The sequence below is a fragment of the Tenrec ecaudatus genome, chromosome 16 (assembly GCF_050624435.1).
Source record: "Tenrec ecaudatus isolate mTenEca1 chromosome 16, mTenEca1.hap1, whole genome shotgun sequence".
Taxonomy (NCBI): Eukaryota; Metazoa; Chordata; class Mammalia; order Afrosoricida; family Tenrecidae; genus Tenrec; species Tenrec ecaudatus.
Window position 1 is genome coordinate 30,687,308 of NC_134545.1, and position 24,700 is coordinate 30,712,007.

The following is a 24,700-nucleotide window of genomic DNA, read 5'->3' on the forward strand; positions in this document are numbered from 1 at the left end:
ATAAAATGACATTTTATTCTCTGAAGAAGAAACTCTCCTGGTATCTAAAACTAAGTCCATAATTTATAGGCTAAATAAAAGCTGTGAGCATAAATAAGGTGGCGGCGCTCAGTTCTGAAGGAAGCGGACCCTGCAAACAGAGAGGTGTAAAAGAAATGTCACAATTTTCCCAGCACCCTCACGTCGACAGAGTACCCAGCCGTATGCACCGGGCAGGCACCTGGTCCTGCAGGGGATGATGTGTGGTAAAGCACTGGCACTTGTCCCTGTGGCTTTACGTTGTAATGCCCAGCAGTGCTCGCACCCTCCTGTTCCACCCTAGGGAGCTGGGACTGTGCCCGGCTAAGGCTGGACAGGACACTCCTTTATCACAGGAGGAGGGACAGGCTCTGGCAACTAAATGTCACCTAGGGACCTCCTGCTGATGGCTGAGAGATATCCCAAGTCTGACTCCGAGCCCCTCCCGGATTGAGACCCCTATCCCCTCTCAGAAGAGCCACCCCAGCCCAGATGGGAGGATTTGTAGCTCCTACCTCTGCTAAGGGGGCAGGGGGCCTTGGGCATTAGTGATCCCTGCCTAACAAGAGCTGTCACTGTGCCCTGGAGGTGTGCCCACAGGGTGGGCAGGACCTGGGTGAGGGACAGATCCCCACCCCTACATCTCTGGCCTGCTTTGTGGGTCCCTAAGGAATGGTGGTGGTGTGGGGTATCTGGGGTGCTGCCCGCCTTCAGCCACTCTCCTTGTACTGAGGACCCTCCCTCAGAGCTGATGCAAACCCTCTGCTGTGTTGCTTGTTCCCCACCTCATGGCGGCAGCCAGGGGCCTCTGTGGGCTCCATCCAAGATAGAGGGAGGGTTCTAGCGCCTCCTGCAGGCAACCCTGAGGGCTCTGCTCTCAGCAGCGCCACACAGTCTGCATAGCCCCTTGTCTTGCATGCCCAGTCCCTGTGGTGTGGCCGGGCGAGGCCAAAATGCCAGCTCTCTCTAAAGGGCTTGCTAATGAAATTAGTTCCCTCAAAAAACGTCCCTTTGTGGCACTGTGGGAAGCCAGGGACAAGATGCTCTTGGGAAAGTTTGCTGGCCAATCCTGCTCGGGTCTGAGGGCTCTTCCAGCAGGGACGGCTCCCATGGCAGGGGTTCCCACAAGGGTGTGGCCAGCAGCTCCCTCCCCCGCTAACTCACTTTCAAGACAGGAGAGACACAAGTGCATCCAGGAACTTGCTTCGATCCTCAGCCTTCAGCTCAATTACTGTAGTAATGAAAGAAAAACAGCTTGTCAGCTGAGGCGGGGGAGGGAGGGCGGGGTGTGAGGGAAGGAGGGAGAGGACGGGCGTGGGTGTGCAGTGAGCAGCAGACCCGGCACAAAGCCTCCCTGTCACCAGTCCACTCCATGGTACCATGGACCAGTAGAGCGCATACCTGTCCCTCTGTGGAGAGGGCCTGCCAGGGAGTTGGGTACCAGTGCCAGCTGCTGGTGGAGTACTAGGGGGATGTGACAGGCCAGGATGTTGCAGAACTGGACAGAGATGGAGAACCTTCTCCAGTGGGCTTGGAGGGCTCAGAGTCAGGCCAGTCTCATCAGCATAGATGGGACAGGGCTGGCTACTGCCCTGTGTTCCAGGGCCATCTCACAGGGTGAACCCAGGACCTGGGTCAGGGTGATCCAGCTCCATGTGTCCAGGTTTGCATGTGGAGACCTATGCCCAGAGGCTGCCCATACAGACAGCGCAGCGGCCTTCTCACCTATGAGCCACCTGGGGTCATGCAGCCAAAGCCATGGCCTGACCTGGAGGGGCCAAACCAGTGCTGAGCTAAGCTAGGCTGCTGGCACAAGGCCTGGCCTGGGACGGCCACCAGGACCAGGAGGGAAGGAGTAGCAGACACTGTCAAAGAATTTCGCAGGGTCACATGTCTGCTTCATCTTAAACCCTTCCCATGAATATATGGAGGCAGGGACAGCAAGAAGTGAGCTCCTGCCCAAGGCTGGTATGGGGGCAATGTTCTCTTCCACAAGGCAGGTGGCTGTCATGTTGTCCCATCCCACTGGGGCTGGAGGCAGGGGCCTCTCCAACAAGCAGGAACACAGTAGTTGGAGGGTGGCATTTACTATTGTAAACCTTACTGCTTTCTCAGTCTCTGCACACCATCAGGTCGGCAGCTCAAACCCATGAGGCTAGCTGCCCCCGTAGATTGCCAGTTCCAGACACCCTAGGGGGCAGCTCAACCCCAGTATTGCCGTGAGTGGGAATCAACTTGACAGAAGCAGGTCTGGGTAATTTGAGAAATCATCATAGGCAACGAGCCCTAGCAGCACAGGGGTTAGGAGCTCCAAGAACTGATTCAGCACTGGGCTAGGACGAAGCGGCCGCTCAGGGCAGTCTGCTCCTGGAAGAGCACAGCCTGGGAACCCTCTGGGGCAGCTCTACTCTGCCTGGCAGTAGGTTGATAGGGGAGGCTGACCAGGCCTGCTCAGGAGTGGGCACGGGAAGGGTGGCCATAGTGTATGTACGTCTGTGTGGGTGGGGGGTTGTCAGAGGGGGGAGGGGCTCTTACCAGACAGGTCGAAGTGGTTGTGCAGCGTCCGGGAGTTTGTGCTCTCAGCAGCCTTCTCAAACGCTCTTCCAAAGAAGCTGTCAACATGGAGGGACATACTTGGTGCCGAGCTCCCTGCACTGACCATTTGGTCCCCTCTGTCCCCACAATAGACACAGGCATAACCCTGTACATTCCCTGTCCTTATCTGCCCCCTTCCCTGGGTCCCACCCACTAGAGCTCACTTTCTCTACTGGACAGCTGCAGCAGTCACCTGTCTCCCTACAAGGGGAGCCTTCCCCTCGGCCTGGGTCCAGGCTAAGGGTCGTGCCCGGGACCTCTGCACCTTAGGCCTGCACAGCGCACCCCTGGAGTCCTGAGGCCTTTTTAGCTTGGGGCCGGAAGGTGGGGTGTGACAATGTGGCCACTCAGTCCAGTCCTCCTGCTCTTCTGTATGGGGATGTTTCTGGGGTGATGGTGCCCGAGGAGTCCACTGATGACCTGGACAATCACTTGTCTTGTGAAGACACCATCTGCTCACACCCTTTACAAGGACAAGGTCCCTAATGACCTGACATCGGGACTCAAAATAAAACCTTTAGGAGTGAAACTAGGGCAGGGCACCCACAACAGGCACCTGCCTGGCTTTGTCACCGTGGTCACTGTCACTAGCTCCCTTACAGACCAGGCTTAGGATCACTCACCGTCCTCTCTATTGTCTGTTTCTCCAGCCCTGCAGGCTGGACCCAGGACGGACAGCCCTGGACACCCTGCTGGGTTCAAGGCCTCTACTGCAGGCCCAAAGTCTGGCTTCCCTGGCCCAAATGCAGCGGGGACCTGCTGTATTCCTAAAGAGATCCCAGGTGCAGTCAAGGGCCGGAGGACTAGGACGCAGCCCTCGCGGATAACCTACTCACTTCTTTCGGTCCGAGCTGTCTGTCTCTGGGGGGATGCCCACCACAGTCACTGTGCTCTGCTCCACGCTCAGGGGGGCTGTCATCACCAAGGGCAGCAGCTTGCAGCGTCGGTTCTTGGTCTGGGGGAGCAAGGCACAGCTGTCAGTCCTGAGAGCCTGCAGTACCGGGAGCAGTCACCAGGGCCCACGATGGCGCCACAACTTTCCACCTAGCCCTGCCCTCCCTGCTAAGAATTGTTAAAAAAAAAACCCAGCTTTATTGACATATGGATTATACAATCCACTTATCATACAATTCAATGATTTAATCATATATGAAAGATTTGGGTAAGCATCACCACAATCACTTAGAACATTTTCTTCTTTTTTAATCTCAAAAACTTACTGCCATCGAGTTGATTCCAACTCACAGCAAACCCACAGGGCAGGGTAGAACTGCCCCAGTGGGTTTCAGACTGCAAACCTTTATAGGAGTAGACGGCCTCGTCGTCTTTTTCTCTCGGAGCGGCTGGTGGTTTTGAAATGCTGACTGGATGGTTAGCCCCATGTGTAAACACCACACCATCAGTAGTCCGTTTCAGTGTACTGTGTAAGTGACGTCCAGGTGCTAATCTTACACCCCCACCCACGCCCGGTGCCGGCTACTTCCCTCGGGCCCTGCGTTTCTGAGACTGTCCATCTCAAGGGAGTGGCTGCTTGGTTCTCCCACTGAGCAGCTGTTGGTTTTGAACTGCCGATTTGTGGTCAATTTTATCTGTACAGCTTGTAACTTCTAGACAACTTCGTGCCTACACGCCAAGCTAAAACAGCTTGTACTCACGGCCATCGAATCCGGTCTGACTCACAGTAACCCTGGAGGACAGAGTAGAACCGCCCCTGGGCGTTGCCGAGACTGGTACTCTTCACCAGGAGAGGCCTCGTCTTTCTTCTCCAGAGCAATGGTGGTTTCAAGCTGCTGACTTCACCATTACAACTCCAACAGGTATCTACTACGCCACCAGGGCTCCCTGCCCTCCTACTTAGAAAGGGCAGTGGATCCTGACTCCTGCTCACCCCATGCACAAATGAACAAAACGCCCGCAGTGCCGCCAACCTGGCACCAAACCGTTCCGAGCTATGAGATTTTCCTCTAGGTTGACTGTCAGGCCTTTCCTCCTGGTCTTAGGGGAAGCTCTGCTGAAGCCTGGTTCAACAGCACAGCCGCACAGCCTGGGTCCACTGGCTGGGAATCGAACCTGGGGTAGGGAGTCTGCATGTACAGAAACATATTTTTGTACAGGGCTTTTGATTTTTGAACTTTGATTTACTCCTATGCATCTGGAGTGGCTGTTGGAGATGATATTTTCTCCTGACATCCTTTAGAGAGTTCTCTTCATTATTGTAAAGGAAGCTGACTGAGTTGTATGCCGACCCTGTGCCCTGCTACTCGACTCCGTCTTTTAATCACTTCCGATCGTCTTCTTACTTTGTCTCTGGGGTTTTCGAAGTCTAGGATGATAGTCACAGCCTGGGCGGCACCTGTTCAATGCCTGCTGGTGTAGGACTACATCTAGGCCAGCGGCCAAGGTGGGTATTAGGGATGTCAACCTGGGACACAAGCATGTGCTGGGAAGACAGTCTGGTCCAACAGCCTCTTGCCCCCACTTGCATCATGGGACTTGTATCCCTGCCCTCCTAGCCCAAGTGACTTAGCCAGTGAAGAACAAAATTCAAGCTTGTGGGTCAGAGGAGCCCTAGTGGTGCAGCGTATTAAGCACTAGGCTGTGTACCTCAAGGTCCGTGGTTTAAACCCACCAGCCACTCCATGGGACAAAGACGTGGCTGTCTGTCTGCTTTTGTAAACATTTACAGTCTCAGAAACTTTAGGTGGTAGTTCTACTCAACAGGGTCACTATGAATGAGCATTGACTCCACGGGATGACTGAGCAAAAAGTAAGGGTCTCCCATGCCCTGCAGCTGGCAAATGGCCATCAGGGGTGGCCTGGAGGTCAGTTCCAGAATTCCACAGGGGCTCACCGAACACACAAAAGACTTGAGCAGGTGTCTGCTGAGCAGGCTCAGGGAGGCTGGCTTGGAAAATAGCAGGACGTCTGGAGTGCCCTGAGGAGGAGGAGGTTAGAGGGGGTTAGTGGGGCGGTGGTCAAGGGCGGCTTGGCACCTCTGAGTCTACGTGGGTGGGGGAGGCAGACCTCCATGAGAGAGCAGTAGAGGAAAGGCCCCTGGGAGATGACCAGGTTGGTGCACAGGCAGCTGGCAATGGTCTGCTGGGTGGCTTGCAGCTGCTTCTTGGCGAGTTCCAGGCCGAGGTAGAGTTTGTCCAGGTTACTCCTGCAATGGGAGCAGACAGGTGACATCGACCGCGCTTGGTTCCTGGTTGATGAAGGTGGTTTGGGGAGACAAGTCTCTTTGCCTTCAGAGTTCCTGTTATTTAACTCCAAAGGAAGAAACAAATACAAATGGCTTGGCCTATGAGGATAGGAGAGGGAGCAAAAAGTGGTGCTGGAAGACAAGAGAAGTGCCAGGGAAGATGCCCGACTTATGAACAGATTGGTTGTTCTCTTCCACCTGCAGCACCCCCCACCCCCAAGGAGGGTTCTCTTCTGACTAAACTGCAGTGGCTCCTATGGGGTATTGTAAGGCCTCTGCACCCAGCAGATAGCAGTCTCTAGGGATCACCATGGGCTTCCCACCCTCCAAGATGCAGAGATGCCTTCTACTCAGTGGGGCCATGCCAAGACCTGGAGCTCAGCAGTCTTACACAGCACCTTCTTAGCTACGTAAGTCCCAAGATTGCTGGGAAGGACCTGCGGCCTGAGAAAATAGCCTAAGAGAAAACCGGACGGTGCTGAGAAGAACAGCGAAATTTAAATGAACAGAGACATCTGGGAAAGTGGTGCATCCAGTTTTCTCTGGGGCCATTTTCTCACAGGATGCCGTGAGAAACGGAACATTCGTGCAATGACAGAGAAGCAAAACACTTCTTAGAGGGGTACAGATGAAAGACGATGCCTCCACATCAGTTGGAAGATGAAGACCCTGGACGAGAGAGAGAATAAGGAAAAGCAACACCGATGTGCATGTGTGGAGCCGAACGAAGAAATGGAAACATTGCTAAGCTGAATGACCGAAAAGGCCTATCTGAGGACCCAGTGTAGGCCAGGACACAAGCGTCTCACACCGACCCATCAAGAAGAAACGCTGAGCATCAATAAAAGATGAGCCCTGATGAGCTTCCTGGCTACTTATAGAGAAACAAGAATCAAAATGGCTCCGACTTCTCTTTGGCAGCGCTGGCTGCCAGAATACAGTGGAGGGGTGGAACCAGCTTCAGCCTTGAACTCTAAAAAGTGAAACCAGCACACAAATGATGGTAAAATTACGATACTGCCAGATACACGACAATCGTCCAAACCCAGGAGTGACCGAGAGAATGGCGAGACGTCATCTCAAGTACTTTGAACATGGTCTCGGGAGGCAGCAGGACACCACAGGGCTTGCTACTGTGGAGCGTCGGCACCAACGAGCAGGCTAGCGGCAGCTCTTGGATCAAGCCTCCTTCTGAAAGGGGCAGCGGACTCCACGCCGCAACAGGCAACACAAAAGCCCTGAGGCCAAATCCCACTTGGAGTTGGTGGAAGAAAGACAATGTGGGGCAGCAGAATATCGGTACCGATAAAGCAGGCCGTCCACCAGGGGGCCGGGCTGAGAAGAGATGGAAACTGGAATGGTCTACTGCACAAGCTAAGAGGCTTGAAGGAAAGAATATAAGATATTTCCAGGAAAGGCGGGTCAGAAATGCAAGAAAGGCCCCCAAGTGATGCCCAACACACTGGCAGCCAAGACTGCCGGCAGAGCTAGGAGGACAGAAAGAAAAAACGGTTGAAAACCATCATTTTGGAAAAAAGGGAAAGACCACAAAAGTCCCCTTGTCCCCCCAAAGAGTGGCTGGTGGTTTCAAACTCTGACCTTGTAGTTAGCACTCTGAGGCGTAACACTAGATGCTGAAAACATGGCAGATGGGCAGAAAGCCTGTAGGGCCCGCCCTGGTTGTAGTGCCTGCCATACCTAAGTGTGTTTCTTGGGTACACAGGCACTCACAGTGGCCCCAGCAACCTGGTCCCTGAGTCTGAGAGAGGCCATGGGAATGCCCACTACCTGGAGAGACTGTCCAGGGCCTGGATGAAGCTGTCCGTCCCAGCACCATCTTTCTCGATGTTCTCCATCAAGGCCATCGTGGCAAAGACAACATCACTGGCCAGGAATTTATGCTTGAACCCGAAGTGGCTGCTGAATGTCTGCACACGCATGTCCTTCATCCTGAGCCGGGAGGAAGCACAGCACACTTACCCCGGTGCAGGCCGTGGCTGGCCTGCCCAGGGCGAGCAACTCTTCGGCTAGGCTGTCCATCACTACAAGGATGCACCCAGCCTGCTAGGGAATTGACCCAGACCCACCAGCTTCCCTGCCCAGAGGGCCCGGGAGGTGGTGTCCTAACTGCCCCTTGCAGCAACAGTCCTCTTCGACCTCAGCTGCTGCTTTGGAACAAAAGGGACAGCCACTAGCTGAGCTGGGCAGCAGAGCCCCCATCACCCTCGGACCCCCGGGGCTGCTGGCCTGGCGAGCACTCGGTGGCAAGGGACAGGCGACATGACCCTGACTCAGTGGAGCTGCAGGGGTTTTCTGAGAGATTTCGGTGCCCAGGGCTTGGCTGGACTCAGGTCACGCTCATCTCAACTGTTCTAATGTCTTGCATTATTTTAAGACGGCAACGAAAGCCCTGACTTCGAGAAGTTTCGGCAAGGTGGGTGTGGTTTTTGTCTTTTTACCCAAATTTATTTGCAGATTCTTCAATCATTTCCCGCAAATTCTCCTTCAAGGCGATGTCCATGGACTGGAACTTCTGCTTTACCTGTTTGAGGGGAAGCCTGCAAAGACAGCAGAGCCTGGTCACCCGTGTGCTCTGTGGGTACAGGAGACCTTCAGACCAGCGTTTCCCAAAGGGGACGAGGCAAAAGCAGAGGTCTACACTTTTATCCTGGGTGACGGGCTAGAGTACGGGGAGTGGGGTGTGCAAGTGGCACTGAACCTTTTGTTTTTCTGAAATAGGAGCAGTAGGCCAAGTCAGTTTGGGAACCTCTGATTTAGACACCCATGGGACTGAGACACCTCCCCCCAAAAGGGGGAATTACAACCATACCCAGCTGTCTGCATTGTGTTATGTCCACGCCTGCACACCACACACAAATGCACCCGGCTGTGCACAATGACACACAACTGCCTAATCACACACAGCCATCCAGAGTGCACACCGCTGCACCTGAGCAGGAGCCCTCGGTGCTGAGACTGCGCTTGGGGACTGAGTGGTGAAGAACCAAAGGTCCAAATGGACATCAGGTGTGTTTTGAGAACCAGTCCCACTTCAGCAAAGCTGCGGAAGAGCGGCCCCCTCACCCCATGTCCGCCAGGAACTCCTGCAGCCGCTTCTGCCCATGCACGGACCAGAGCTTGAACCTGGCAGCGGTGTAGCAGGTGTTGCAGAAGCTGTCGTAGAGAGACCAGTGCTGGTAGAGGGCCAGGCGGAGGCTGGGCTGCAGTCAAGGAATGCTGGCTGGCGCTGCCCCACCCAGGGGGCCCACTGCACCCCGGAATCTGTGTACCCCAGCAGACCGCCTGTGGTCCCTGGCCCTTCGTCCTCGATAGGGGCTTCATCTGGATAGCCATCACAAAACTCCTGGGAGCACAAATCCTGACCTGCCTGGGTGGGGCAGGCTCACAAGGCCAGCCCCAAGTGGCCAAGAAATGGAGGAGTCCTTGTCAGTTAGTAGGACAGTGTTCACAGCCAGATACGACTGAATGTGGTCCACCCTGCCAGCACTCTGTCCCTCCCCCCAGGCGCCCATGGCCACGTGTTCGACACCAGTGCCTGTCAGCATACACTTTCCTGGTGGCACCTCTCCTCCGGTGCACAGGCCACTACAGCTTCTGGGACCTCCTCTAAACCCCAGTTCACTCTCATGGAGTCAATTGAAGTTTGCGGACCAACACGGAGCCCATCTCACCACCAGGACACTTCTGAGGCTCACAGGTGCCTCAGATCCCCAAACTCCCATGGGCTGGCTTCTCAAGGACCAGGCCAGCGCCACCCTGGCCACGCCCCTCCGAGCTGGGGCAGCAAGGCCGACGGAAGGATACTCATACTCGAAGGTGATACGCGTGCAGTCCACAGAGAGTGTGTGCTCCTCATCCTCGTGACGGTGGTTGTGTCGGGACACGTGCCGCTGTAGGACGCCAACGTCCATCACGTATTTCATTCTGCGAAGAAACGGAGATGTGGCGGGTAGCTAACACCAGCTTGTGGCTGGATCAAGGAAGTCTTGCTGCTCGCCCTGGGCCACCCTGTCCCGATTTGCATCCCCTTCAAAGCGGCAGCTGTGCTGCTTTTGCAGTCGAGGTACTCCCAGCTACCTGGCCTCTGCCCACACAAGGGACCCCCCAAACCCTCATTGCCTTTAATTCTGCCTCAGATCCTATGAAACTAGAGCACCCCTGAGGTTACCTTGATGTGAACAGATTGCCCCATTTGCCTCCAAGGAGGGTTCAAGTCTAACCATCAGCCTTTCATCCAGCAGACCAATGCTTAGCCCACAGTGCCACCAAGTCCGCCGTGTATCATGTGTGGCAGGTCCCAAGTGACAATAACTGAGGTGGCTGGGAACAGAGATGGCAAGCACTACCAAGGGCAATAGCAGATGCTGTGCTGGAGAGCGTGCCACTGGACTGGGCCTCCAGGGACTGCTTGGCAAGGACAGTGAGCAAGGGACAGCATTGGCTAGAGATGACGGCAGTACAGACACCCCTAAATCTTCCTTGCCTCGACACCCCTGCCGAGAAGGGCCCTAAAGTCATGGGTGTGCCAAGGAGCACCCGCAGAAAGCACTCCAGGACCCCCCCAAGGGCTTGCCTGGGTAGGAGGCAGGGATGACACAGGGAGCCCTTCAAACGGCCTGAGGGGTCATTCTGGTGTTAAGGTAGCTGTGACCAAGGCAGTGCCAGGCAACAGACTTGGGATACCTGCTTGGTCCCCATTTGTGGGGGAAAGGCTTGGGGTGGAGGTTCCTGTCAAAGCTCTTAGATTTCCCAAGGCACCAAGAGGCTTTGGCTGGCTGGGCACGGGAAGACAACACTCCCACCTACCCCATCCCCACGCTGGGCAAGGCTGGTCCAGGCATCATCTTCAGCTCCCTGGTTCATACCAATGAGTAGCAGCAGCAATGCCAGGAGGTGGCTGCACACAGCCCTCCTGGAGACCCTCACCAGGCTCCCCCACTTGCCTTCCAAATAGGGCCCCCAGCCCCTTCCTGCCCACTCTAGTTCTACCCCTGGACCTCACTCCCGATACACCTACAAACAGGCTCAGTCACCGGTGGCTTCGAGGTCTGCTTGCACGCTTCTGCTCTGGCTCCACCTGGTGGAACCTTCGAGAATGAAGGACTACCTGGTCTCCCCAGAAAGCACTGGCATTACACACTCCTCCTGCCACAACTGGAGCCCAGGCCCAGCAGGAGCACTGCTCTGGTCTCAGTGGAACTCCAGCATGGACATCACCCAAACCCCAAGCAGAGGAGCACGTCCTTACTGGGTGATCTTGTCTTGTACCCACTGGTCCGTCAGTCCCACGATGGCCCACCTGCGGGGAGAAAAGCAGGTGTGGGGCCAGCCTGTGGCAGATGGGGCTGAAGTGACATGCCAGTGAGCTTGCCGATGCCACCAGTGGCAGTCCTGACTTGGCGTGGGGACTTCCACCTAGGGGGCTGAGAAGGTTGGGTGCCCAGCTCTGTATGGAGATGAGGGGTCTCTGCACTGACACCATGCACAGGGCCCACTGGCTGGCCCAGAGTCTGGCTGGGATCATGCTTTCCACATGGCTAGTAAGAGTTAGCAGGGATTTCAGTGGCCGCCCGTCTCACAGGCTCCATAGCAGGAGGCCGAGCCTCAGCAGCACCTGCTCGTCTCTGTACCAGGCTCATCTGAGCTCCCGGAGCCTGGCCAGTGGCCTCTTCCAGCAAGCTTATAAGGTGAGCAGGGAGCAGGCAAACTCGGAGAAGGTGTCACCCAGCCATCTTGGGAGGCTGCCATATTTACATCTCAAATGGAATGAGCAGAAAGGCTGGGGGCCTAGAGCAGACAGCAGGGGCCCAGCACTTGAACCCCAACTTCCAACCTGGCCACACACCCTCAGTCTTATCCCATGAGTTTGTATGACGCAACCTGGAGTCACAGCATCAAGAGAAAGCTCGGGCGTTCCCCCAAATGTTCCACAGGGCAGAGCTGCCTGCAGAAGAAGCCAGAATGGCACTGACCTCTACCAAATGGGGAGATCCCGCCTACAGTTGGCAGCCGGGGTGCCACGTACCAGAGCATGTCATTCAGATCCTTGGACATCAGCCAGGCCAAGTCGAACATCACCATGGCTGACTGCAAGAGAAGAGGAAGCCAGGCCTGTGGATGGGCACACACAGGGTGGGACCAACCCTTGTGGGGACCCAGTACTCACTAGCTCAGGGTGAGCAAGACTGAGAGTCACTGAAGTGACCTGCATGTCCTCCTTTGCTAAGTCACAGCCACGAGCCCACTGTCTGCCAGACCCTTCGGCTGGTTGATGGTCCAGCCAGACACTTCCAGAAAGGCCAGCTGGTCTGCGTCCTTGTTTCAGTTATTTGAATATCAGAGGCAGATTTGGGTCTCAGACCACTTGGGTCTTCCTGACAGACCTGGCTGGGTGTAAGCCTTCCGCAGTGCCTCCCTGTGGGCACAGGGTCTGGGCTTGGGTTAGAGCTGCTGAGGGGGCCCAGTGTCTGAGTAAAGACTCTCAAGTCCCCCTGATCTTCAGATGCTGACCTTCCTCCAGAAAAGGATTCCCATGGGGACCCGCTTCCCCTCATCTAGAGGCAGTGGTATTTCCGTGGCCATATGGGGGAGGAGGATGGGCCATCTGGGTTCTTTCTCTGGTTGAGCATGGAAGCCCTCCCACCCCACTGCTTGGAAAGGCAAAGGGGTGGACTCTCATAAGATCAGGGAACCATGACCCTAAACGAGACACCAGACTGAGAGCACGAGGCCCAGCACAGGATGTTCCATTGGACACTGGTGTTATATGGCTCCACAATGAGGGCTGCCAAGGGGCTCAAAACAGTGACTGTTGTGTTAGTTGGACTTTAGTTAGTCTCGACTGAGTGCCAGGTGCCCCCTCACAATTGCTGCTGAAATGCAGACTCTCATCTTCATTTTATGGGGGAGGTAGCAGCTCTTGTCTAACCTCGCTCACTGGAATGTTACATAGCGAGAATTCAAATGGGCTGTCGAGGCCTCTTAAGATCCCTCACTTGCATTCTCGCTGCCAGTGAGTTCATGCCAATTCATGACACCCCTATAGGACAGTAGACCTGCCCCTGTGGTTTTCCAAGACTGTAACGCTTTATGGGAATAGAAAGCCCCGTCTTTCTCCGCTAAAATCCCTCAGGTTTTAGGAAATGCATCCTTCGCACTACAGCTTGATAATGACTGACACATGTCCTTCCCTACTTACCGATGTCCCATGGTATTCATACTGTTCATAATCAAAGAGGATTTCTCTCCTGTAAGGACACAAAGCGCACAGCACTCAATGGGAAGCCATGAAGTGAGTGTTACAGTTTTGAAAAAGGCTTAAACCTGACAATACTCAAAGACATGAAGATTAAATCATGGTCCTGTTCTTTTGGTCCCTAAGCCACGGCCATGGAGTAGATTCCAACTGATAGCAGCCCCATAGGCCACAGTGGAACTGCTCCCTAGGGCTTTGGAGACAGTCAATCTTTAGGGAGCCGACAGCCCTTCTTTCTCTAGAGGAGGGAAGGGCTGGCCGGTTCAGAGTGCCCTGGGGTTACCAGCCCCAACAACTTTACCTCGGGGGGGGGGGGGCGGGGGGCGCAAATGGACTGTGCTGGACCACAAACCTAAAGGTTTGAATCAAAACTGCAAAACCGGGGAAGGTGGGCCCGGCAGTCTTTTTTCCCCAAGATACTGTCTTTCCCCTAAAATGGTTGCCGTTCAGTTGACAATCAGTGCTCCTCTGGTAAGCTGACAGGCAAGCTAACCCCAGAGCAGGATGTGGGGTTGCCATGAGTAGAACTGACTCAATGGCAGCTGACTATGACAACTGTTCCTTGACTAAGTGAATGTTAGGTCAGAATCTGTACTGACAACGCTGAACAGTTACATTGTGAAACTGACACATACTCTTAAAAAATCCGAACTCACTGCCAAGGAGTTCATGCTGACTCATAGCAGCCCTATCGGACAGGGTAGAACTGCCCCAGTGGGCTTCTGAGCTTAGACTCTTTATGCGAGCAGAAAGTTTCACCTTTCAAACTGCTGACCCTGTGGTGAACAGCCCAGGTACGTTCCCAGGGCTTCCTGACAGACACTATGCATGCAAAATGGCACCATCTCAGTACTCCAAGGCAAGCATTTCCGGAAGAGTTGACATATTTGCTAGAGCCTTATACACACAGCAAATATGGGACGCAATCGCCAGTTCCGAAAGAAGGGACATGGCAAGCCAAGAATGATAAGAAATGGTTAGGTGGAAAATACAAAATCAGGGGGCTGTCAAAGCTTGTGAGAAACGGGATTTTAAAAAGACTGCGTTTGCTAGTTGGATAGAAACTGGTGGAGCCCCCAGGACCTTTCCAGTCTGGAGCACAACTGACCCCGACCCCAGTTCAATTTTCAGCCAAACAATAGGCAGGTCCATCAGGGGAGCAGTAACACTAGGGAGGTAGGTACACACAGTTTAAAATCATGGGCCATTTGAGATCCAAAGACAGCACTGACCCCAGGACCAAGTTCAGTATGGTTAAGAGAGGAGGGGCAGAAACAGCAAACCCAGGGAGGAAGTGGGGTGAGGGGTATTACAATCATACCATTACTAAGATGGATCAAACTGGGTCTAAATGGTTGAATGGAAAATGGATCCAGAGGCAGAACCTGGTCACACGTCTGGCTGCAGGCACCCTAAGATGTGAGAACCCAGCGGTGCTTCCTGTTGGGGCCTGCGGGTCTGCAGTCTGGTCTGGTGCCTGCTCCTGGGCAGTGAGTCCGTCCCTCTAGCTTGAGACTGTGACAACAGGGAGTGAAGGCAGGGCAGTCCAACCAGACCTCCAAGGACTGACTTCCTGAACGATCAGCAAAATTCACTTCCAGAGTATGTTTTCAGAATTGGGTAGGCAAGGTCATGAACCTCAGCAGGTGCTGGTAGTTGCTTGTTGTGGGATTTTTCCACATCATTAAAAACAACACCAACAACCGACCAATAAAGAGACCTGAGGGGCCTGCCCCATTACCAACTAAGTGGACAGCCCCCACCCCCTACCCCCAGAATTCATTTCAGAGGACAGCACTGAAGCTACAGCTCAAGGAGAGGGACGTGTCTGATCAGAGCACACAGAAGCAAATGAGTGGGGTGGAAAAAAGAGTGAAGCACATCCTGGCCTGCCAAGCCCTGAGGGCAATTTCTGCTCAGAGCAGCCAATGCAGAGGACCATAGGGTCGGCCGCACCACGAGACACGACGTTCCTCACTGACCCATACCACCATGGCGGGAATTGTGCCAAACCAAGGTGAGACGCTGAGGGCGTGCAACAGAGCAGCAAGGGGAACAGAGCAATGAAGTCCCCAGGGAACACCAAAAATAGACTGTGGGGCCAGGGCGTGGTGCCTCATCAGATGCAACTGGAAAACACTCGTAAAGGACAACAAATAGACCTTGAACTATCTGTAGACTTTTCTTTTGTTGTTATAGTTACGGTTTTATTTTCTATTGTTGCTTTATTGTGCTTGGTCTTGTGTTTGTGCATATTGTTGCTGCATGTCTATCAGGATGGGATAAACAAGCAGGAAGAAAGAACAATGGGACTACAGTTCTGGGGGGGACATGGGAGAGGGGGAGGTGGGACGAAAGGACGTGGGTGCTAACAAACCCAGGGACAAGGGAACAAGTGATGGAAAATCGATGGCGAGGAGGGTGGAGAAGGTCTGGTAGGGCTTGATCAAGGGCAATGTAACTGAGAGGAATTACTGAAACCCAAATGAAGGCTCAACATGATAATGGGCCAAGAGGAAAATAAAAGGAAATAGAGGAAAGAACTAGGAAGCAAAGGGTATTCATAGCAGTCTAAATACAGGCATGTACATATGTAAATATGTATATGTACATATGTTTATAGGTTTAGTATTAAGGAAGCAGATGGACCTTGGCCTCTACTCAAGTACTCCCTCAACACAAGAACACTTTGTTCTAATAATCCGGCACTCTGAGATACCTTCCCGACCCGATCACTGAAAACAAAGTGGGTGCATAAGGAAATGTGGTGAAGAAAGCTGATGATGCCCGGCTATCAAGATATAGCATCTGGGGTCTTAAAGGCTTGAGGGTAAAAATGCGGCCATCTAGCTCAGAAGCGACAAAGCCCACATGGAAGAAACACACCAGCCTGTGTGATCACGAGGTGCTGAAGGGATCAGTTATCAGGCATCAAAGAATAAAAAATATCATTGGGTGCACACCTCCATGATACGATCGCTGAAGACAAATGGGTGCATAAGCATATGTGGTGAAGAAAACTGATGGTGCCTGGCTAACAAAAGATATAGCATCTGGGGTCTGAAAGGCTTGAAGATAAACAAGCGGCCAGCTAGCTGACAAGCAACAAAGCCCACACGGAAGAAGCACACCAGCCTGTGTGATCATGAGGTATTGATGGGATCAGTTATCAGGCATCAAAGACCCAAATCAAAATATCATGTGAATGGGGGTGGGTGTGTGGAGTGGAGGCCCAAAGCCAATCTGCAAGCAATTGAACATCCCGTTACAGAAGGGTCGTGGGGAGAAGACAGGCTAGTCAGGGTGCAATACAGCACCAGTGAAACATACAGCTTTCCTCTGGTTCTTTAAATGCTTCCCCCCCCCCACTATCATGATCCAAATTCTACCTTACAAATCCTGGCTAGAGCAGAGCATGTACATGGGCACAGATAAGAGCTGGAAACACAGGGAATACAGGACAGATAAACTCCTCGGGACCAATACTGAGAGTAGTCATACCAGGAAGGTAAGGGGAAGGTGGGGGGAGAAAAGGGGAACTGATCACAATGACCTACCTATAACCCCCTCCCTAGGGGATGGACAGTAGACAAGGAGGTAAAGGGATTGCAAGGCATGAAAAAATAATAATTTATAGATGAAGGGTTCATGAGGGAGGGAGAGGAAAAAAAGGAGGAGCTGGTACCAAGGGCTCAAGTAGAAAGAAAATGCTTTGAAAATGATGATGGCAACATATGTATAAAGGTGCTTGAGACAATGGATGTATTTATGGACTATAAGAGTTGTACGAGCCCCCAATAAAATGATTAAGAAAAAAACCCACCAGCACCAGCTATGTAATAGACACTGAAGTAGACTTATGGAGAGCCCAGTTTCCTATGGAAAGCTCAACACCCACATCTACTTCATTAATTATAAACAAAAGCACCAGCCTCTGGAAAACGTAGTAAAATTCAAGAAAAGGCAACACGCCCCTATCAGAGGGCTCAGATTGGGGAACCCCTTGGACGCAGCCAGCCATCCTGGGATAAGGTGGTGGGGAGCCCAAGTTTTCTCCAGGCAGTTAAGACCTACTCCATGCCCCAGACAACGGATTACTTTGCACAGCTCCCTGGAGACATACAGGCTCAGGTGCTGCTCCTGACCATGGGCGTGCTGCTCTTGATGCCCACTCACCTCCGAGCCTCCCACTCTCTTCGCTGCCTCCTCTTCATGGTTTGGTTCACGATTTCCTGGGCCAGAACAAAGAGCACAAGATGCCAGGGAATTAGCCTCATGGCCAGAGAAGGGTCTGATATAGCTGAGGCCTCTGCACGCATACTCCTGAAGAAAAGGCTAGGCGATCCTCCCCTCCTGTGCCTGAGGGAGACCCCTGGAGAGGAGGGAGGGATGGTTCCACCAGCTCTGCTCCAGAAAAAAACTTGGGGTGAGCCCCCCACAATTATCCATCTCCCGTTGGGTGACCTGGAACAAGCCACTCACTAGCCTTGTGCCAGTCTCCATATCAGAATTCATAATGAGCTGAGTTGGAGGATGGGTGGGGGCCAGTTAGGAGTCTCTCGCGGTGCAAATGCCTCTCACGCTCAGCTGCTCACCCAAAATTGGAAGTTCAAGCCCATGTAGAGGCACCTCGGAAGAAAGGCTTGGTGCCCCCAAATCAGCTGCTGAAGCCTCTGGACCGAAGTTCCACTCAAACCCACTCAGGTTTTCCGTGAGCTGTATTTGGATTCTATGATTATGTTGGATGGTTGACGAGGAAGTATTTAAGAAAACGATCATAAGCAAGGGTGACTAAAGGAAGTAAGGCTTCTCTATTTTCTTGGGCTCAGTAAGCTTTGTACATATAATGTGGTACATCTAAACCAAAACAACCACAAGCAAGGCCACTGAGCCGATCCCGAGTCACAGGGACCCTAGAGAGGGCTTCCGAGTCTGTAAAAGAGCCAGCAGTCCAATGCTTACCCAATGGCACCACCAGGCTCCTACCGGGAAAAATGTTGACCAGAACTTCAGAAGGCTTTGAAAATACAAACAGATCCCAACCTCCCTATGAACACACACACAAACCCCAAATCTATTGGACTGAAAGATTCCCTGAGACCACTGCTCTGAGCCACACATCCAGCCTTGAACCAAAACTAACCCCTGGTGTCACCTGGTGACTAGCAAACAGATTGGTCCACAAATAATTTTTATCACCTCAAGGGCTGTCTGCCCTCTTTAAAGAACCACCCACCTGAGACCAAACTGCCAATTGCGACATTAACACCAAGAGGGGAGTATGAGGGTACCCAAAACCCAGAATTGCGCTTTCGTAGTTCGCATTCTTCCCCGCTAGGCGAGCATCGCGCAACTGGCTCTGAGTTAGTGCACCCAGTAGCACTGTCTGGGAAGGTTCTCTCTGGTCACAGTCAATTTTTTCGTAAAAGCAGTTTTGCTCAAAAAAAGGCAGTTGCCTCATTTTTTGGGGATGGCTGATTTAAGAGAATAGCGCGTGGCTGTGAAATTTTTTTTTCCTGCTTGGGTAAAATGCCGTTGTGTTGTGATGTTGAACACAACTTACAAGGACCGTGCTATGGGAAAAACACAAGTGTACAAGTGGTTTTCTTGTTTCAAAAAAGGTGAAATGTTGATTGATGACAAACCTCATTGTGGACATCCGTCAACTTCCTACACGGACGAAAATGTTGACTCATAGTGCATTTGGAGTTGGTTCTACCAGGTCAGACTGTTAATCAAGCTTTCTATTTAGAGGTTCTGAAAAGATAGCGTGGCAGTGTGCAAGAAAAAAGCCATCACTGGGGGCTGGTTTTGCCACCACGACAATGTACCTGCTCATGCAGCCATCTCAGTTTGTCAGTTTTTGGCAAAAAAACCCCAAGAACCCAACTTGCCTCTTTTACTCCATGCACTTGACCTTGCTCTGTGCAATCTTTTTGTTTTTGTGAATTAAGAGGGACATGAAAGGACAGTGATTTAATGACGTAATGAGGTGAAGAAAAAAATGAGGGCGCGGCTGTCAGCCATTCAAACAGTTATTAAGTGTTATGGAGAGTATTTTGAAGGTGATTAGGGTTATTTTGGAAAATAATTTAAATACATAGCTTTGGGGGGAAATTCCGTGTTTTTTGGGGTACCCCTCATATAAGGGAACAAGGGAAGGAGTTGAATCAAAACAGAACCACCAGAATGTAAGTCAGAAGGGAACTGCTGACACATTGTAATGACTGTCACTGAATGGGACAAGACTTTTTTGAATGGAAGCCTGACCTGCTGTGAAAGCCTTCCTTTTTAACACAATGAAATATTATAAAACCAACATGCAATGTGCTAAGGATCAGGAGCTAGCAGTCATGCAGCCTCTTCCACAACAACAAACACACAAACTCAAAACTCTCCACTGGGTAGAAGGAGGCAGAACTGCCTTGTGGGTTTCTGAGACTGTAACTCTTTACGGGAGCAGAGAGCCTCCTCTTTGTCCTGCAGTGTGGCTGGTGGTTTCCAACTGTGGACCTGGCGGTAACACACTGCTCCCCCAGGACTCCTTCTCCTAGAATGAAAATCCCTTCCCATTCGGAGGGGGAAGGGCCTCCGGCAGCAGCTCTCCCTCTGGTAGCAGTGCTGGCTAGAACTGGGCAGGCCCGGTGTGTAGGCCAAGCCCCAGATAGGCAAGCAGCTAGGATCCATGGCCCATGTGGTACTGACCACTTGAGTCTTTGCATACCGATGTTTCCCTGTGAGTGACCATGTGGGCCTGGATGAAGACGGGGGCCACATGCCACTTCTCACGCAGTCACTTCACAGGCCGAGTTAAGTGTTAGCATGGACAGATGGGTGTGGGAGCTACTGTTCTTTAACCAAAGCCCAGTCCACTGCTAGTGTTGGGGCAGTCACTCCTTATGGGAGTAGACAGTCTCATTTTCCTCCGGAGGAGCAGCTAGTGGGTTTGAACAGCCAACCTTTCAGAGAACGGCTTAATGTTTGATCCTTTGCACCTTGCTTTATACAGAACTGTAATTTTATTAAAACTAGGTAGTTGATCGCTATCAAGAAAACTCACTGCCACTGAGGCAATTCTAGCCTAAAGTGACCTGAAAAGACAGAGGAAAACTGCCCCGTGGGTTTCTGAGATTGTAACTCGTCTTTCTCCCATGAAGCAGCTGGTGTTTGTGAACTGCTGACCTGTGGTTAGTACCAAACATTTCTCTCTGCAATACAATAATGGCTAATTTTGGGTTCAAAGACACAAATATGAACACACACACATCAAACTAGCACCCCGCCGCCCTTCAGCAATCTCTAGCTCATAGAGCCCCTATAGGATTGAACAACACTGCTCCTCAGGGTTTCTGAGACTGTAACTCTTCACAGGAGCGGCCGCTTTGTCTTTCTCACAGGGAACAGCTGCAAGGTGCAAACCTCTGCCTCTGAAGCCCAGCAGCGCCTCACCAACATCACCAGGGCTCTTTGTTTACACGATCCCTTTCAAAAGAAAAAGTGAGCTCTCTAGGCTTAGGCCTAGGATTTCCCATGTCTAGCTGCATCTGATGGGACTCTATGATCCAGAAGAGACCCGCAGCTCAGTGACACTGAGGTTTGGCTCAAGCCCTTTGGTCCCACGGCCCTGCCTCTAGCACTCCGTACTGCACCCAATGCTGGAATTACATTTAGATCCAGCAAGGCACCCGCCGAGACTGACCCCTGACCTTGGGGCTACCCCTTGCCCTCAGGGTGGGCTAAGAATGGCTCAGACATACCTCTTCGAATCGTGTGCGCTTTTCTGATGGTTCTGACCCGTCACTTTCAGGTCCTGAATGTTCTTCGACCTCCTCCTCATTGTCCCTGAAGATGTCATCGTAGGCCGGGACTTCAAGGTCATCATCTTGTTTGATGAGCAGCTTGATCTATGGTCCAAACAAAAAGCAACCAAATATCTCAACGGGAAATTCCATACCCACGCAAGGGTCTTTTCTCCTGACAGAATTGTATCTCTTCTGGGTGAGCTGAGGGGAACGTGAGCCTTCTGTGTATGCAAATGACCGCCTGTTTGAGGAGAATGTCAGCCCTCACAGGTAGTGTGTGTGTGTCCACTAAGTGAAGTGTTGGGTAGGCAAGGGCTAGCCCTGGTAGCAGTCACAGGGAAACACCTTCCAGGGACCCTGCTATGAAATGGGGTAGGGCTAGGCTTAAGAGCCAAGGACAGACAAAAGGCAGGTTCAGGTCAATCAAAATCCCCAAACACCCATTTTGAGCCATCCCCTCCCCCTCAGTTCAGTTCCTATGTTCCTCATCACTGGTGGACAAGACCAGGTCTTTTCCCTCAGGTTACTGAGACTCCCGCCGGGGAGAGAGACCCTTGCTTGTTCAGAGTGCCAGCTGGAATGTTGGACATGGCATAACAAGGAACAGATGGCTCGATGGGAGAGGAGGGTGGGGCCCAGCCTACAGTGTCAGCTCCAAAGGCCAGTTACCTGGGTGTCGTTGTACACATTCACGACATTGACAGGCCTATGGGTGTCACACACAAAGAATATAGCCTCTTCTTCTGGTTGAAGGACATCCAATAGGTCGACATTAGCTCCACAGTTTATGAGGACAAAATAATGGAACTGGGGGGAAGAAAGAAGGTTATATTATAAAGTCAAGTCACTGAGGATGCCCTTCAACTTCCCTGCTCTAGGCCTCCAAGCCCGTCTGCTGAGACACAGCAGGCAGGAATGACTGTGAGGGCAGCACAGGAGAGGGCAGTCGTTTGTTCTGTTGTTCACGGTGTCCCTGAGTTGGAACTGACTCGACACAACCTAACTCAACAGCTACTCCCAGTCAGCAAGCCTAGGAACAAAAGAACAAACCCTGGTCAAGCCCTGTGTCACCCTCTTCACCACTGCTGCAGTTCAGCTCGGTCTTGTAGTTGCTGTACCAAGGCTTCTTTTTGGTTTTTTTTTCCTGACTCTGTGGGAAACTGAGGAAGAAGGTGAAAATGGCCTATTCTCTACTCTCTGGACTACAGTGCTTGGAAAACCAGGCACCAGTGTTATGAAGAAGACCTCCACAGTCTCCAGATGTTGATAAGCACGCACACGCACACACACACACACACACACACCTCTAAGAGCATCTGATGCCTTTGTTTACCATTCTGCAGGAGGGATTAACACCATTATTGACTCTCCTGTCAGACACTTCCTTTGAAGTTTTCCCTAGAGGCTGCTGGATATTCAAATTTAGTACATAGCCCATTTTATTTTATGTACTAACAAGAGGCTTGCAAGCCACGTTACTATAAAACCTTATTGCAGTTTAATAAACTTGATCGTCTCAGTTTAGCTCTTCTCCAGAGATGAGACTCCTGTGTTCCATTGTCTACCATCTTTTTCTTCATTAATTGTGCACACAGCTCTTAAGGACCCGTTAGATGGTGGGGCTGGATCCCACAGCAACCAGGTTGTTCTTCTCCAGGGACTGGACCCTTCTGATCACATGTCTAAAGCAGGTGAGATAAGTTCCACCATCCTCACTTCTAAGGAATATCTGACTGTATTTCTTCCAGTCAAAATTCTGTCCTTATAAATTCTGCATGGGCAGAGTTCCCTTACATGATGATAGGAACGCTAGGCCAGGATTTATCTCAGATGTGGCCAAGGATACCTCGTGTCTCCTTCCACATTCCAACCACCCCTGTGTGTCCTACCTTTCTTACATAAGGCCCCACATGGAGGTGAGAGGGCTCCTGATCTCTTGCTTAAATGACAAAGGGAGAAACTATCTTTCTGGATTTCAAGTGGGAACATGGGCCATATTTACTTGGAAAGGTCATGAAATATTGATAGGTCAAATGAAAGAATAAAAATAGTAAAAAAGAATTGCTAAATTTCATGTCCCTTAACAGCTGAATTTTTGTGGATCATATTTACTATCTTTTGTTGATTTTTGCCTGCACAACTTAAGGCTAAGTCATCAGAAGATACATTTCATTTTCCCTCTCACCCACTTTGCTGACTGCAGTTGTTACTTACATATAAATGCAATTTATGACAGAATTAGGAAGCATGCTACGATGCACTCAGAAATTACAATGGGTCCCAAAGACCAAGGATCTTATGACACAGCTTTTCATACCTGTTGTTTGTGCTCCAGAAATGCACTCTCAAGGTCTTGCCACCCAGACACTGGAACTAGCGTGTACTGCACGTGGTCACACTGGAACAAAGCCTGGGGGCGGGGGAGAGCAGTCTCAGCGCTTGTCTTATTTAGGATATTTATGATTAATCTTGAGATACACCAAGAATGGAACCAATAAAGTGGGTGGATGGAGGGAAGACTTGATAAAAATCGAGTGGCCATTCCATGGACTCCGACAAAGAGGGGAGCAACCCTACACAACGGAGTAGAATGGCTCCATGGTTTCTGAGGCGGTGAATCTTTAAGGAAGCAGATGGCCTCATCGTGCTCTTGTGCATTGGCTGGTGGGTTTGAACTGTCTTTTTTAAAAAAATCATTTTACTGGGGGCTCGTGCAATTCTTATCACCATCCATATATACATCCATTGTGTCAAGCATATTTGTAATTTGTTCCATCATCATTCTCAAAACACTTGTTTTCTACCTGAGCCCTTGATACAGCACCTCATTTTTTCTGCCTCCCTCAACTGTCTTGTGGTCAGCGATCAAATGTTTAACCTCACATAAACCTCACATTTCCAAGGAATCCTGCCATTTTTCCTGGAAAGCGTTGGCCTGCTAGCCACAGCATCAGCTGTGCTCCCCACCCCCCAGCCATTTCATGAGAGGAGGCTGTCCTCTCCCCTAAAGATTTACAGCCTCGCACACCATATCGGGTCCCTATGAGTGAGAATTAAGCCGAAGGCAATGGTTGGGTTGGATTAGGCCATTGTAAAAATATTAACGGGTCATCCTGACTTTGGTCAGGGCTCCTTTAATCCACCCTTCCAGATGTCAGCAGCTGTCGCTGCTTCAGCCCCCACCGAGCCTCTATTCTCATCTGAGGACTCGAGGGGACCGGTCTTCTCTTGTCTCCCCTGGCACTTCCATCCCCGGATCCGCGGGGCTCACCTGAAGAATCTTGCAGGCGCAAAGAGCGTCCACGTCTGAGGCCACAAAGAGAAGGACCCTCTGTCAGGGGAAGAGAGGGCAGACAGGTGAGTGGAGCGACAAGAGTCGCGGCGACACCTTCCCCCCCCCCCCTCCGCCCCGCCACCTCACTGCCCCCGCCACCACCTAGGCCAGGGACCCAGACCCGGCCTCACTTGAGTCTGGACCAGCTCGTAAAACTCTTTGCGGAAATCGGACAAAAACATGTCCACGGTGGCCGGACACCTAGCGAGAGAACCGAGAGTCCCAGCGGCGGTCAAGACTCCCGCCAAGGCAGAGCTCTTCCCATTGGCCCGAGAGCCGCCAATCAATAGTTGCTCAGGGCTCAGCCCGCCCCCCTCTCTGATTGGACCACATTGTGGGCGGGCACTAGCGCACCACCAGTCAAGGATGGACAAATCTGGCCCGCCTCTAAAGGAGCCTCAAAGCTGGCAGGATGCAAACTCTGCTTCCCCTTCCCCTCAGTCAGCCATTTCCCAGAAGCCCGAGTCTTGGTG

At 52.0% G+C, this 24,700-nt stretch overlaps 1 protein-coding gene across 1 annotated transcript; it reads right to left on the reverse strand.

The window, feature by feature from the left end:
* On the reverse strand, window positions 1–24,465 carry CDC45 (cell division cycle 45). The gene is made up of 19 exons (XM_075534431.1): window positions 24,359–24,465; window positions 24,165–24,224; window positions 23,211–23,303; window positions 21,563–21,700; window positions 20,849–20,995; window positions 17,268–17,323; window positions 13,035–13,083; window positions 11,862–11,923; window positions 11,085–11,135; window positions 9,641–9,760; window positions 8,900–9,031; window positions 8,275–8,373; window positions 7,604–7,765; window positions 5,638–5,776; window positions 5,465–5,548; window positions 3,450–3,568; window positions 2,554–2,630; window positions 1,183–1,249; window positions 1–130 (listed from the first exon to the last, which is right to left on the reverse strand). Exons 1-18 carry the CDS (start codon window positions 24,407–24,409, stop codon window positions 1,185–1,187), a joined length of 1,704 nt encoding a protein of 567 aa, XP_075390546.1. The 5' UTR covers window positions 24,410–24,465; the 3' UTR covers window positions 1–130; window positions 1,183–1,184.
* Between the last annotated feature and the right edge of the window lie 235 nt (window positions 24,466–24,700).